This window comes from Trachinotus anak, unplaced genomic scaffold (assembly GCF_046630095.1).
Source record: "Trachinotus anak isolate AG129_WGS33_773 ecotype Australia unplaced genomic scaffold, CSIRO_AGI_Tana_v1 ptg000021l, whole genome shotgun sequence".
Taxonomy (NCBI): Eukaryota; Metazoa; Chordata; class Actinopteri; order Carangiformes; family Carangidae; genus Trachinotus; species Trachinotus anak.
Genome location: NW_027273872.1, coordinates 7,673,637 through 7,689,460, shown reverse-complemented (window position 1 = coordinate 7,689,460; position 15,824 = coordinate 7,673,637). Strand labels below are relative to the sequence as shown.

The window sequence follows — 15,824 nt, the reverse complement described above, 5'->3', positions numbered from 1 at the left end:
ACTGTTTCCTGGTTGGAAAAGGGGACTGTGGGAATTGTGTAGCCCACAGATTAAACTGAAGTTTGAGCTCCAGATGAACACAGTTTTTTAGGAATATGTTTAAATTTAACCAAACATGCATATAATCATTTTAGATATTGTTTCACGGAAGTCACAGCAAAAGAAAAATATATTTGAATTCTCTTACAGCCAAATAGATTATCCAAGTGTTTTGACTGGTACAAAGTATTTTAACACTGGTGATTGCATAATTTACATCTAGGCTTTTCCAAAAATATAAGCATTAACTGATTGTACTAGTTTATAATCTTACTATAAATTATAAAAGACTTGCATATCTCTGTGTTTACCAGTAGTTGAGGGAAAACAAGTACAATTTGGAGACTGAATGTTTAAATTTCATGCAACTTTATACTTGTAAGTCATAAACAAGTCAACAAGCAGATTTCACTCAAGAAAAACAGAAAGACAAAATATAACACCACTGGTAATTTTATTGTAGGGCACAAGTTAATACAACAAATGAACTGATTACACTTTTTCCCATCAATATGAAATGTAAGCCTGCAGATACTATCAGTAGCCTATATCTCAAGCAAACTGCTGGCATCTCTGTCTTTTCAGTATGTATGGGAATGTGATGTAAACACAAACTGTCACATACAACGTACTCACAAATCATATTTATAACATCTATTTTATTCTCCTCTGTGTCTGCTATACATACATATATCATACATTTACAATGTCTGAAAAAATACATCAGTCAATCAGTCCTTCACTGATCAAAGTATGCACAGAGTAGTTTATGATTATTGTACAAATGTCTTCACTGTACAGATCACAGTGTTAAAAATGTGTCGTTTGGTGCAGTTGTTGGTGAGGTGAGGGTGAGTCCATGTTCAGACCCACAGACCAGCTGGGGAATTTCTAGACAGGATTTATAAAAGACTATGTGAAATTGCTGGCTGTGTAACTGCCACCCACATATACCTTAAACCAAGTTATACCTGCCCAAATTAAATACATTCTTTGTTGAACATACTGGACTAATCTCATACATTACATTCAGTATTTCACTAAAATATGTCTTGTGGGCAGAGGCAACACAACATGGACTAAAGACAATATACAGAATTTAAAAAATTGCATTTTACCCCTCACTAACAGAGTGGATAATCCTTAAACTTATAGGGTTACCATGAAGTTGAAAAAAGGTCTTTGCTGCAAGTAGGCTGTATGTACAAAATTGTTAGCAATATGAGATTAAACTAGCAACGTTCAGCATGAAATATATTCTGATGTGTCTATTAACTGTTCAAAAGGGAAAGGTGCAAAACGTGGTTGATTCACTCACCAAGGTTCTTCAGTAGAACTGCCCAGTGACCATTTGCACAAAATAGGTTGATCATAATTTTTTTTTTTTTTTCAAAACACACAGTTACATGAAGTCTGATGGTTCAGCGCCTTCAGCTGCAAATTTGACATTAAGAACAGTGGACTTCCAAAGACAGCAATGAAGTCGCAGAAACACATAGAAGATGTCATCCTTTTCACTGCACTGCTGAAGGGTTTGACTACTGTTTAGATCAAACACGAGCACTATGGTGAGGTACGAATGGTCATTTTTTAAATCATATTTTTTATTTCCTCATGTTCTGTCTATTTTAGTAGTTCTCCTTTTGACATTTACAGTGAAAATCTACAATTTTTAGACATACATAGAAACATCTTTGGTGATAAATGGTCCTTGTTGTGGTGTTTTGCAATGTGTCTCCCATAAGACCATTTTGCATTAGTTTGATCAGTACCCTTTAATGTCTCTCTACATCATCTGCCATGCCAGCATGGGCCGATTTATAGCTACAAATATTATGATACCAGATTTTAAGCTGGTACAGTATTGTCAACAGAGATGGTAATATATACAGTAAGAAATGTATCAAACATGTTATTATAAAATTATATGACCTTATTACAGCAAATGTATCAGAGTCAGTAGCCACAAGAAAATACTCAAGCAATAAGTTTGACTAAAGAAAACAGATTCTAACAGTAAACATGTAATAGCTATGACTAAACATAGACATTAAACCAGCATAAGTTTATCAGTTTTGACTGCAGTGTAAAAAAAAAAAAAAATAAAACCAGCGATTTGAGCTTTTCTTTTCTTTTTTTTCTTTTTGTTTAAAAATGTTGAAATGGACATTTTCAGAGTGCTTTTCTGTGAGTAAAACATTATTATCATTTTTTTGAAATGCAGAGTCACAAGGAACTGGCTTATGACTCAAAGTCATATTCAGCAGCTTTCAGATTCTCCTCAAAGGAAATCTGATTAGTAGTTGGTAGACAAGTTCGTAGCATGCCATCCTGCCCTGCCTATAGGAGTGGAGATGAACAGCAACAGTGGTTAAGACCTGCAGATCTAGGTACTGCCCCTATAGGCAAGGATCGTAATTGCTGCTGCATTTATTTGAGTGTTACACCTTCAGCAATATTATTTTTAGTAACTATGTTTTTGTGTGGGACATTATACAACATTAACATTGTGAAAGGGTTTTGTTACCCAAAAGACTGTGAGGCTGTACTAAATACTAATGTCAGCATGCTAACATGCTAACAATGGCAGTGATGACATCTTACTGTTCAGCAAATATAATGTTTACCATGTTCACCATCTTAGTTTAACCTGTTAACAAGCTAACTTTTGATAATTGGCATTAAACACAAACTGCAGCTGAGGGTGATGGTACTGTCATTGGTTTTGCACTTATTTAGGCATAAACCACAGTCTTGGACAAACTGAAATTTTGACCTACTGATGGTGCTAGAGGAAAATTCAGAGGATTACCAAAGTTATTAGGATTCATTGTCTGTGGACCATGGATATCTAAACCAAATTTCACAGCAATACATCCAGTAGATAATAACATAAAACAAAAAGACAAAAATGTCAACTTCCTTATTGCCTGCAGAAAAACTGCAGCAGTTACTATTTCTATGCGGTTGGATGGGAGCTGCTGTGACTGCATCAGTGACAATGAGCATACTGTTCTGTGATTTATCCCCTGAAATCATCTGAGCCTCTGCCATGTTCTATGTCTGTTAAGCCGTGGTGGCTGCATCTGCTTGTATTTACTACCCAGTTCCACCCCTGTTTATTCCCAACAAGCTTAGTTTGCTGCAGCTGGAACCATGAAACACACTGTTCCAAGAGGATTTTTCACACGATCAAGGCAATTCTTCACGAGTAATTGCAACAACGAATGTCAAAAGTAATTGGGTGTAGGAAGAGTCACTGCTACAAAACGATGGGAGCAAAATGTATGAAAAATGCATTACAGGGGCTCACCTGGTAGAGTACGTACCAGAAGGGCTTAGTCCTAATCGCAGCGGCCCGGGGTTCGAATCCGACCCATGGCCCTTTGCTGCATGTCATCCCCTCTCTCTCCCCAACTTTCCTGTCACTCCTCACTGTCCTATCTAATAAAAGGCATTAAAAAGCCCAAAAAAATAACTTTAATAAAAATGCATTACAGATGCACTTGAGGTTTTTGATCAACATCAATTTCACTGTTGCATGACTAAACCTCTTGAAATAAAAGCCTTTAAACAAAACAAGGACATATTTATATGCTTCTCAACAAACCCTCAACACTGCCACCAGGAAAGGTCTTTATATGTGGGCCTGATGTACAACAATCAAACACTCACATCAATCAGATTTCATTTGCATACATTCCATGGACTTGGATCCCAGATGTAAGTGTGCATTCTTAAGGGTGCTCCCCAGTGCTAACAATTCCCCAGAATACCAAAATAATGTGAATTCTAGAGGGACAGTTTTCACTTCAGAGCCTGGAAATGTTTTCACCTGTTGCATTGGTTTATTACAAATATGAATCACAGCATTCACGCTTTGCATTTACACTAAACTCCCAACAGGAAGCAGTGAGATTAATGGTTTTTACATGTAATATGTACAGTAAACATGTTTAATAGTGAAACAGCAAATGATCTTGGTTGATTAACCAAGACTTGCTATTTTCTAGCGACTCTTAAAACTGAGCTAATTAGTAGAAATGTTGTCAATAATTTAATCAGAATGTCATGAATTTCATTTCATTACATTGGGATGGTCATGAAAAGACAAAAACAGACAGAACTCCCCCAGTTTGTTGATCCACAAACTGAAGCTGTCATCAATACACTTGGTTATTAAACTTTCGGGCAATATCAATTCCCTCACCTCTTCCTTAACTGATTACATTACGACAACATCTGTTTTAATTAGTTTATGAATTTTGGTTTACTGTGAAATGATCACACCAGTGTGCAAATGCAAGCTGGAAACCATGCCCATCTAAACAAACACATAAATAAATAAATACACCCACACCTGCAGTTTAAAGTTCCCCAATTGTTGCTTTCATCTTGTGGCACAAATCTTTTTTTTTTTTTTTTTTTTTTCAAATGAGTGCCATTCAGTCACATTTTTGAGTTGTTTCCAGATAGATGATATTACAATACTTGATCTCAATGCATACAAACTACTGTAACATAAATATTAAAAATCTAATTGGAACTTGTCATGTTACAGTGAAAAAATGAAAATGTTACACCATTCAACTGAGATAAGTGTCATGTTTTGGTGCCCACGGTGGCTTAATGACTCAGCCAGCACTGGCACGGAGCACAAGATGACAAAACAATTAAAAAACAATTAGCCATTTGGACTGTTGGTCATGAAGATGTTTCAAAAATCCAATGCACAAACCATGTTGAAACAAATGAGAAATGCAAAATGGAAGTGTATCATGTCCTCATTACTCACGACCTATGTTCATTTGATTGAAATCTTTCTCAGATGAGTTTGATTACATCCTAGAGTCAGATCTTAAAATATAGACAAGGAAACAGTGTGATGAGGGTAATCATGCTGCTACACAAGAGCCATACCATGTCTACTCAGACAGTGGCCTCATTGCTGAACACTGTCGTTGCAATGAGACAAGCGGCAGCAGCAGGGACAGTGTAAATATTGGGTTTAGGTAGGCAATATGAGGTGGATGGGCAATCATGGTCTTCGGCTAAACCCTTCGTGAGTCTCCCCTTATGGTTCCTGTAAACATATTTTTCAATCATTATTTTGTGTGTTTATTATGTCCACAGTGTTTTAACAGGGCTACTTTCTGTAAAACTACCAAATTCTGCTTGAGCTACTGGTCTGTTTGCCACAAAAACCGGCCCATAAATGGGGACTAAAACACTTCTGTGAAGTATATAACTCATTACTGTGGCTGTGTGTCAGAGGCACCAGAACCAAAAAGTTTTAGGTCATTAGTTTAGTTGTAATACATTAATCCAGGCAGACACACAAATTGGTCACCACATACTATTTTTATAAATCGGGTCGAATTTCTGCCAAATTGGTTGTCGTTTGATGTGCAGTTTTAGGGGGATTAATTGCCTGGAAGATCAATGGATAGGACATGGTTGGATGAAATTTGGTTTTCATATTACTGGAGAAGTATCTTACATTTTGTGGCTGAAACCCTAAAAAGAAACTCCTGTAATCTAAAACAGATCTTGGATGCAGAACAGCATACTGTCTTCAACTTCCAGCCACCTGCAGCTCCATATTTCATGTTTTCTTCTTACTTTCCATTCAGAGTTAAAGCAATGCTGCCTTGCTCTTTCTTTGTCAACACTCTTGAGGATATGAAAAAAAAACTTTACTGGAATTGTGAGTCGACGAAGCCAACTGTGCTTCGGTGAGAGAATCATGCTGTGGCTGATCAGGTGATCCGTGTTAGGATAAAAGTCACAGGTTCTGGCCGCGCAGGAAAGCTGGGTCTCAATGCATGTTTGGTGTGAGCTACCATAATGTACAAAGAATCAGTTGGCTGAGTAACCTGTGGCTGAGGGGCATTTTCTCTGCAGGCAAGAAAATTCAATTAGTTTGTTGTTGTGCATTAATGGATACAGCCGGTGATATTCTATACTTTTGCAAATGTCAAAAAACAACAAGTTAATTTGTCTCTTGATATCTCTCGAACCTTCACCAGTGATTAAGATGCACATTAGTGACATTTATTTATTAAAGAGCCACAGTCCTGGTATCTTTTTAAGCCAGGCTTTTCTCCTTTAGACTCAACCAGAAACTTCTCCCAAAGTGGGTTACTTACACAAAACCAAGTACTATATTGGCAAATCATCATTCTAACATAGATAATACTGATTATTTTTTGAGTAAACGCCATTTGCTAAGAAAGACTACAAGATGCAAGTTGAAAGCTCTGGCAAAAGCTGGTAAGTGAATCTTGAGTGACGATCCTTTTGCGTCAAACTAATGTGTGCAAGGTCAAGAATGAGTTTTCACACTCACCAAATATTTTGTTGGCATTCAACAACATGTTTAATCAATCTTAGCCAAAGAAGTGCAGTGAAATGTTTGTTGGGAGCTGCAGTTGCTGGATTCAAACAAAATATTCGGTCTCTTATCATTGTTAGAAATGACAAATTGAACAAATATGACTTGACAGTGCGGTGGTAGATTGATATTCAGCTCAGATGCTGGACAGAATGCTCTTCTATCATGTTTTAGCTTGGATGAAAGACGCCCTCTGTGAGAAATAAAACAGAGCAATGAAAGGTGGCGGAACAAAAGTTAAACCAGAAGTAGGGCAGGACTTCTGTTCTGTGTTGATAGAGATTTCCTTTGGAGCCAGCATGTAGTCTTCATTAAGGGAAGTGTACTGCTGTATAAGTGATTTCTGCACTGACTTCACCCATCTGCTGTAATGGCTGCTGCCTGGGCAAGACAAGCACACAGTTGGATTTCCCAAAAGCACTAATGAATACTAATGATACAACAAAGGAGAAATCTGGCCACAAATCAAGGTGGATATTTAAAAAGTATATTTTAAAAACGGGTTGAAGACTCTTCATTGCAGAGATGAATGAACCTGAATCACATTTAATTAGTGTTAGACACCTAGATGAGTTCATTTGATTGTATGTGTGTTTGAGAGTGCGTGTGTGGCACTGTTTGTTTCTGTGCGATCACGGACAGGGCAGTATGTGGCTTCTGTTGCTGCTGTGCACAAACGGTTATGTCATTGTATCCATCGTTGGTATTTTCCACAGGGGTCAGCTTGGCTAGGGTGTTTGTCATTTCCAGAGGGTGTCCTGGGGTGAGGCCGTGGCTGTTCTCCTGCAGGGGCCACATTTCCTGCCAGGTGAGCGACGGATGATGAGCTGGGTGGCCGCTGAGCAGGGGCCTCCTCTGCCTGTAGTTAGCCCACACCTGCAGAATGGTCTCTTTGAAAGGCCGTGTGGTCAGCGTGTATAGGATAGGGTTAAGAGCGCTGTTAATGGGGAGAATGAATATGACCACCCAGGAGCTGATGGTGCCTGTTAGTGGAGAGAGAAAAGACAGAGAGAGAAAGAAATAAAACAACAGAGCTGGTATTGAGTCTGTGTCTAAAGATGAATAAGTGTAACATGGGTTTGAGTATTTCAACATGAAAGCCTTTTTTTCAAGGCCATTTAGATAATCAATGAAAATCCCTTTTGTCCCTACAGAGGGCCTTATTAGGGAGCCACAGCTCTCCAGGTTATGTGTGTAGCCTAATGGATTCTGCAGAACACATAATGGTCATCTGAGTATACAGTGCAGACTTCAGTAAGGTGGCTACAGTTAAATGCTCTTTGTATGGTATCAGAGGTCTTCTGAAAAACAAATTAACACTTATGGACTGCACTTAGCAGAGCTTAGAGTGCTATAAGATTAAATGATACACAGTCAATAAAATACTTCAAGGAATACTCCACAGAAAATATAGCTTCCGGGTTCTTCCCTCTATGTTTTCAAATTAGATTCACAGCAGATGCAATGGATTCCGATGGCAGCTCAAAGCCATTTAAAAAAACTATGTCAAAATATATCAAACATCTTTAGAAACCAGTTGTACCCCACTTCTATGTATATCATTCAAACGCTCAGTATCTTCCAAACAATTACAGTTTGCTCTTCTTCATTGGCATGCTATCATGTCCTCAAAGCTTCAAAGCTCTGCCAGAAGTCTCCAATTTAACAATTTATTAGTAAAGCAATGATTGTTTGAAACATACTGTGGATATGGAACTATAATGGAGAAATTAATTATGCTGTGAAAGTGGATTCAGACATGTCTATTCACATTTTGGCAAATTTGCTATGATTTGGTCTATTTATATAGCAGTCTCAAAACCAATGTTTACAAAGTTCTTTACATGAAATAACCAATATAAACAAAGATACAGGAATAGACTAAACAATGCAAAAACTAGTGAAACTGACAGTCAACCAAAGATAATTTAAGATCCACAATGCATAAAACATAATGTGATATCACAAATAAAGAAATAAATCTTTAAATGGCTTTTCAGTCGTGGTGAAAGGATGATGATGATTTTGTGAACTCAGGCTCATTAGCAGCTTAGTTGCTCTGACAGCAAAGGCATGATCTCCTCTAAATGTTGACACAGGACCAGAGAGCAGCTTTTTGTCTGAGACCTGCAGATTGCACCACCTGCATCCTGGCCATGAAGAGCTTTAAAAGTCGAATCGATAAAATCTTAAAATTTGCCCTAAACCTAATGGGTGACCAGTGTGAAGTATGAATCTAAAAGCTAATATGACGTCTTTTGCTGTTTTTAGTTCAATGTCAAGCAGCAGCATTCTGCACTAGCTGGAACATGCTGAGTGTTTTCCACTTGACAGCTGCTGAAAGGCCATTGTTGTCCGTCAAAGAAATGGAAGCACCTACGACAACTTCTGCATCATTCAATGAGCTGCTGTGAATTCAAGCTGACTATAGCTGCTGTCCTCTGTGAAGGAACAGACTAGAAACCTTTTAGAGTCACACTGCAGGCATACAGAGGGAGCACAATTGAAACTCTAAATGTTGACTTTCAGTGGAGTATTACTTTAAATGGTTATAGCACTTCTACTATACCGGGAATCTCCACCTGCAGCAGTGACAGGATCTTGAGGATGAAAATGGGGATCCAGCAGAGGGAGTCGGTAATAACGATAGAGAAGAACCTTTTGGCGATGGTCACCTCTTTCTTGATGTGGTTGCTGTATTTTGTGGTCTGAGTGCCTGTTCTCTGGATGTTATAGAACATGCTTGCATAGGAAAGGACAATGATGAGGAATGCCACCAAGTTCAGACCTACAGAGAGATATTTGGTTAGTTTCTGGATTGTCAAAAAACTGCAAAAGTGTATTTGTGCAAAAAGCTCAATGGACTTTTGAAAGTACAAATTCCCACCCAGGAAAATAACGATGGAGTAGACGTGTGCCCATAGCGTCTCTGGCTGCTCCGAGTGCAGCGGGAAGCAAACACCATTGGTACCGTAGAAGTTGCGAAATAGCCCCTTGCAGGCCAGTGGCAAGAAGGCAATTATAAAGCCAAACACCCAAATCCCAAGAAGGATGGTGACAGTTCGTCGCCAGCCAGGTGTCAAGTACTGGAAAGGATAGACGATGCAGATGTATTTCTCCAGAGTGAGGTAAGTGAGGAGCAGAACAGAGACCTCAGTGGACAACATGGCCAAAGAGCCGATGACCTGACACTGACTGCTGTCCATCCAGGCCTGAGCGTGACGGTTGTACTCGCCTCGAAACTTCAGATCATATGCACCAATCATGAAGAGGTATATCCCCATCAGCCCATCTGCACCTGAAAGCAAGGAGGGATGTATTTTACACCTTATTTAGAGGATTCATAGACTTTATAGACATCTGTGCATAAAGATTAAACACCTGACTTTACAGCTGCATTCAGACCCGTGTGCTATGAAAGGTTTAAACAAACTTCTCCTTGAGCGTGGCTCATTCAGAGACCTGAGCACAGAAACTAATTTGAACACCACAAGGCTGCCTGATGGAGAGGGACTTTCTAATGCAGTTCTCTTTCAAGGGAACAGCAGTGCGATTTCTTAGAAGTGAGAACAGAACCAAACCAAGTAGAGAAATAGCTCAACATGAAAGGCTTCCTGTATATGATGTGAAGATGGATGATGACAAGCAGACAGACAGTTGGCCACTCAACCAAAGAAATCATGCACAAGAAAAGGAACCAAGGACAAACAATTCAGCTACCCCTTCATGTGTTTTGTATGATGATCAATAGAGAAAGTAAATTACACCAAAGAGCGCACAGGACGTCCTGCTTTGTTGTCAGAAAGAATGATAGAAACAAACACACTGTATAAGATGCAACTACAATTACTGACCAGCGACAGTAAGCCTCTTCTAGCCAGTGAAGCTGCAGTTTACATCCGTGTCTGCCTAGATTTATATGTAACGAAGACTCTGAAGGAATTTAATAAAAGTAGTAGTAATAATATAGCCTATGAATTCTATATTATTATGGCTAGGAACGTATTTTGTGAAGTCACAGTGACCTTGACTTTTGACCACCAAAATCTAATCAGTTATCCTCAATGTTTGTGCCAAATTTGAAGAAATTCCCGAGTGTTCCTGAGATATTGCATTTACAAGAATGGGACAGACCGACAGAAGAATGTTCAGACAACCTTCAAACACAATGCCCCTCCCCACAGTTGCTGCAAGCACGAGGCATAAAAATAATTCTGTTGCCTTTTTTTTCACGTGCTAAATATATAGGATATAGATGCATACAAACTGTATAGCATACATTCTGAAATGAAAATCAATATTGTCACACTGCACAGTGATTAAAAAGAGCATGACGTTTTAACTGCAGGGGCCAGATGTATGAATGATGGGTATGCACAGAGGATTGCATGTACAGCTTTGCACACAAATGCAGTGTTTAAACGTAGAGACAAGAGCTAGCTTAACCATGTTGTGAGTTTTCTTTGCCACTAAATGTGGTGTTGATGCTCGCTTGCCAAGAGCTTCTGTCCTCACATCGAACTTTGATGCTGAACTCAAATGGTTCTTCTAGACTGGTAAGTAAACAGCTGTTAATGCTTTCGTTGGCCATAGCTCCTTTAATCTGTACAAACTGTGAAGTAGAAAAGTGGCAGTTTGCAGTTTTAGCAGGTGTTTTGCACCAGTATTGACTTCCTGGAGTCTTTGCTAGTTCAATTCGCCCTACGATAGCAAATTTTTGTTTTTACATTTCTTAAGCTGTTTCCAGTCTTTATGCTAAGTTAATCTTAATAGCTGCTCTAGTTTTACATGTAATGGGAAGACATGGTATTGATCTTCTCATATAACTCTCAGCGAACAAGAATTAGTGAATATATGTTTTCTCTAAAATGTTGAACTAGTCCTTTAAAACAGCATCATTATATTCTGACGTGAGTACATGTCTTTACATATCTTACATACTCTTCATTGAGAGGCTTTCTGAGAATGATCCAGGTTAGTTTGGCTTTGGCTATTGTCCAAAAGTTAAAAGGTTTTGGATAGGCATTAATTTGTGTGTGCATGATTACACGACGACAAGGAACAACAATTATATACAGTAGGGTTTATGCTGTACTTCTAGTGGGGAGACTGTATATGCATGTTTCTGCTTTAATGCTTAGACTATTGTTTTTTAATCAACATCTGGCCGCAAGCTTTGCCTCAAGTAAAAAAAAAAAAAATTTAAAACAGATGGTAAATACATCCCAACCCCACATGTTTTGTCTATGCCGCCGCACTGGTGACAGTTGTGACCACAGGCATTATATTTTTGGGTTGTCCTATTCTTGTAAACTGTTTAAAATTTTGCAAAAATGTTCACTTGGACTAAGGAAAAAAGTGATTTAGATGGTCAATCAGCCTGGACAGACACCGATGTAAGCTACACCTTGACTGGTTGGTGGAGACATGCAATCACACGGAGGTAATTCTACTCCTACCTTCTCTGCCCTCTGCAAATTTGATTCACACCATATATCTTCAGAAGAAATAGCTGCTGCTTTATTAGTAACTGCTTAATGTTTAGTTCTTTGATAATATGGGAAATCATTACTCTAACCCTCCCATTCCTTTGAGATGTCAACATACCATTGATCGTCAAAGGCATTTTTCATTTTACACAGAGTAAATCATCATTAAAGACTCTCTGTGTATGTTTTTATGTAGTATATGTCATGTGAAAATTGAAACAGTTGAAGTGAAGCTTTGTTGTGGAATACTTGGATAATTCTCACACAACTTTTACAGCTAAAACATACCTCTAAATACCATTTTGCCATATTATTTTTTCAAATTCAGCAGGTTTTTAAAAATTTTTTTATATCTATTTATTTATATATCAACGATACATGTAATGATACAGTATACTTTTATGTGAATTCCCACAAGCTCATCAACTCATAAAAGATGAAAGTTGACTTCTGACTGACTCATCTGGATTCAAAGTCCTCTCTGACATAGGGCAGAGAGGACACAGGGGACCCTGGGCCCAGTTTCATTGATACTAAGAAAAGCCTTCTGAGAAATAACCAATAGAAAAGATGTCAGGAAAGACATGGTTAGATACAGAGAGGCTAGAGGATAATGTGAAATGACACTGGAAGCTCAAGGTAACACAAGTGATAAATAAAATATATATTGAAAGACCACATATGAGTTCTGTTCACTCTTTTGCCAGCCCTAAACCACATTAACAGTGCTTCTAATTTGTCCAGGCTCAAATCTGCTCCACTCCTTTAATAACAGGATTTAAAGCAACATTCACACACGTCCTGCTCTCACGAGGGGATATAATCCATTGTTGCTGAAAAGAAGCAAATAATGGAGAGTCTCTTGATCATTTCCCTTGTGTTAATTACCTTAAGCTCTGTTTTTGTCTGTGCTACAGAAGACTGTCCCCACTGACATTCTAGTAATAAACTTTTAAAGGTTGATGTATTAAGCAAGTGACCTCTTAAGATACCGCGCATAATGAAAAATGAGATAATGAGTAATAACTGGCATCCTCCACATAAGAGCAGATATCTACTATAACTTAGAATTTCAGCTTTGCATATTCTGAGCTTTTTCATCTCAGAAGCTCTCAGACTTATAGTAAGTACATATAGGATCCTTTCTACTTGACTTATAGATGTGGAATGACATCATAAGCACATGATGTGATGTGTTATGAGAGCAGCTTTAGTGCTTTTCCTTTTTTATTGCTCTTTTTGCTCTGTGTAGTTTCTATGTAAATTAAATCCTCTTTTTGTAATCATAACCATAAACCATTACTTTTACCTTTAATGACTTCTGATACCAGGGAGGACCTTTATAATTTAGTTTATCTGCTTTATATCCCCTCAATCATGAATTAATTTTCCTCTTGTAATGTATAATATCATGGTGGGACCCAGTGTATGTCAGTCATACATACCACTTGTGGGAATATGAAGGTAAATGCATTTTTTCTGCCTGAGTGGCTCCATCTCATATCAAACCTTTACCTGTTCAGCATCAGTACTTCAATAATTTCTTGTCTTTCCATGAGACTACACATATCTTATTTAGCAACTATCCATTTTAACCCAACCATCTCCTCAGCCTCCTCTTCAATGCTACTCTATCTCCTAAAGACCTTCATCATGACAAATGAAGTCGACTTGCAAACTCTCAAAGCCTTCTCTGACTGATGTCTCATATCGAAGTGGTAGATAAGGTTGCATGTCCAAACTCAATGCTGATACATTTCCACTGTGAGCTATTACATTCAGATGGAGTAGTTTTTGCTACTTGGATTTGCATATACAGCACAAATGTTACATAAGAGGAAGAAGCTATATTCCTAAATTATATATAAACTTAAACAGGGATATTCTGTATTTCTTACTTTTAGTCTAATTTTCTTATTTTGTAGGCCCACACTCACAAAAGTACAGATCATAAACACCACATAGTGTTAGACTGTTAAGCTTCTTTTATGACTGTGACTGGATGGAGCCACTTTTATTCTCCGTAGCTATGGGAACCAAGGTCTTATATTATATATAAGAAAAGGCATAACTTAGAGAAAACTGCCAAATCCAGTTCCAGACATGATGAGTGGCAGTGAGGCAAAGGGTGAGACACATATAGTTGAAGGTAAGATGTGACAGTGTTCTGGTTTGAGTGACCAATGAAGTCACATATATAGGTAAGACAGGACTGACCTTATTTGGGTATGGAACGAGACGTGTGTGTTGCAACCATTTATTACCTGGGTTATACCATATAAGTCCTGTTGATAAAGACATCTTCAGGAATAGGTGAGGCCTTACTCTGATTCACTTGTTGACATTTTATTGCTCACCTGTTTCTCCTTGTTGCACATCAAGCTTTCAATAAATACTTCTGCCTGAGACATCTGAACTCTGAAACCTCCTTGTGAACGTCTTTTCTTCAGTTGACACTGTATATAACTCAACGTGAAATAAAGATGCTGTAAGTTTTATCTGAAAGATATCTTCTATTATCCTGGTAGATGAGTCACTGAAAATGCAGCTATCTAATCAACCATTGCCCTCACTGGACTTATGCTTGAGCAGTTGCTGTAATTCGTGTCAATTTTGTTTCGTGAATAATTTCTTGTGGTATGTGAATCCTTGTATTCAGATGGCAGATATTATTACATTTTGGAATGAGATTTTGTTAGTTTTACATCTAGTATTTATGAGGGTGTCTAACAGTGTGTGTAATATGAAATCACAAGGCTTGATGAAACACACTGATAAGCACACTGGGCACTAATTTCAAATTTCCTACTGAGTTTGGAAGCCTGTTTATTTCTCAATTCTGGAACCTAAGTATTTGCATAATTTGTTATTTCCACATCTGCAGTTGTATCTGGCATAATTCTTGAGACTATCGTCAGGCCTATAAACATAATGAAGTGGTAGATAAACAAACATCCATCAATTTATCTTTTTTTTTTTTTTTTTTTTAATATATGCTACTGGGCAGTAAATAGTACGCCCAATATCCCTGTATGACTTGCAGAAATGGGCTAATATAGTTATGTATAAGCTATGTATAAGCTGTAAGTAATGTGCTAACAAGCTAATAAAAAGCTAGCTACAGTGACATTATGTGTGTTTCCCCTCCACTACACCCATCCTTTAAATGCAGTTACTTACAGCAGAGGGAGATGATGCACATGGCGTGCAGTTTGTTCTCTGAGCGGATGTACGAGCGCATGCAGATGACAAAGATGTTGCCGAAGCAGGTGGTGGCGGACACCACCCAGACAAAGACCCTCAGCACAATGTTGGCCAGCAGGTCCTCAAAGGATGAGATGCCATCAGTGTTTGGCTTGCAGCTGCGCACATGTGGAGCATAACCGCAGTACTGGAACTTCTTGAAGTAGCTGTGGCAGTTGGATTAAAGCAGAGTATCAGGTTAAGCAAAAGAGAAGAGAGTCTATTTATTTACAGCTATGAGATTTTGTATTTTTATAGCCAAGTAGTCCACACACTATCTAGGGTTTATTTTGCTATTTGTTGCTTCTCTTCTTTCAAAATCTTCAGAATATCCTTCTGAGTTAAAGGTTAAACAGAAAAAATACAAGTTTTCAATTCAGTTCATCCAAATTACAGAAACCAAACTCACATCTAGTGGACATCTGGTGACAAATTAAAGGAAATGTCTGCAAGGACAGTGTCAAATCTCCTTGGCATAGCATATTTGCATACTCACAATGGTGTGTTAACATGTTAGTTCAGCTGCTATATTTACCATGTTAGTATGCTAACATTGCCACATTTTATCTGTGCATTATCCACTATAGCAAAATTTATTAAATGTTACAAATATTTTTATGTTGCAAGCAAAACTAATGAAATTCAGTTCCTCTCTAATG

General features: G+C 38.0%; 1 protein-coding gene across 3 annotated transcripts in view; it reads right to left on the bottom strand.

The window, feature by feature from the left end:
* Positions 1 to 492: 492 nt before the first annotated feature.
* The window catches only part of rxfp1 (relaxin family peptide receptor 1), a 72,272-nt gene continuing 56,940 nt past the window's right edge, over positions 493 to 15,824 (bottom strand). For 2 of the 3 annotated variants that reach the window (XM_071458080.1, XM_071458082.1), the window contains 4 exons: positions 15,103 to 15,332; positions 9,321 to 9,731; positions 9,003 to 9,221; positions 493 to 7,416 (listed from right to left, as the gene is read on the bottom strand). In XM_071458080.1, the coding sequence (XP_071314181.1) occupies positions 6,998 to 7,416; positions 9,003 to 9,221; positions 9,321 to 9,731; positions 15,103 to 15,332 (1,279 nt within the window). In that variant the 3' untranslated portion in view covers positions 493 to 6,997. The remainder of the gene's footprint in view (positions 7,417 to 9,002; positions 9,222 to 9,320; positions 9,732 to 15,102; positions 15,333 to 15,824) is intronic. The other variant, XM_071458081.1, reaches the window with a different exon arrangement.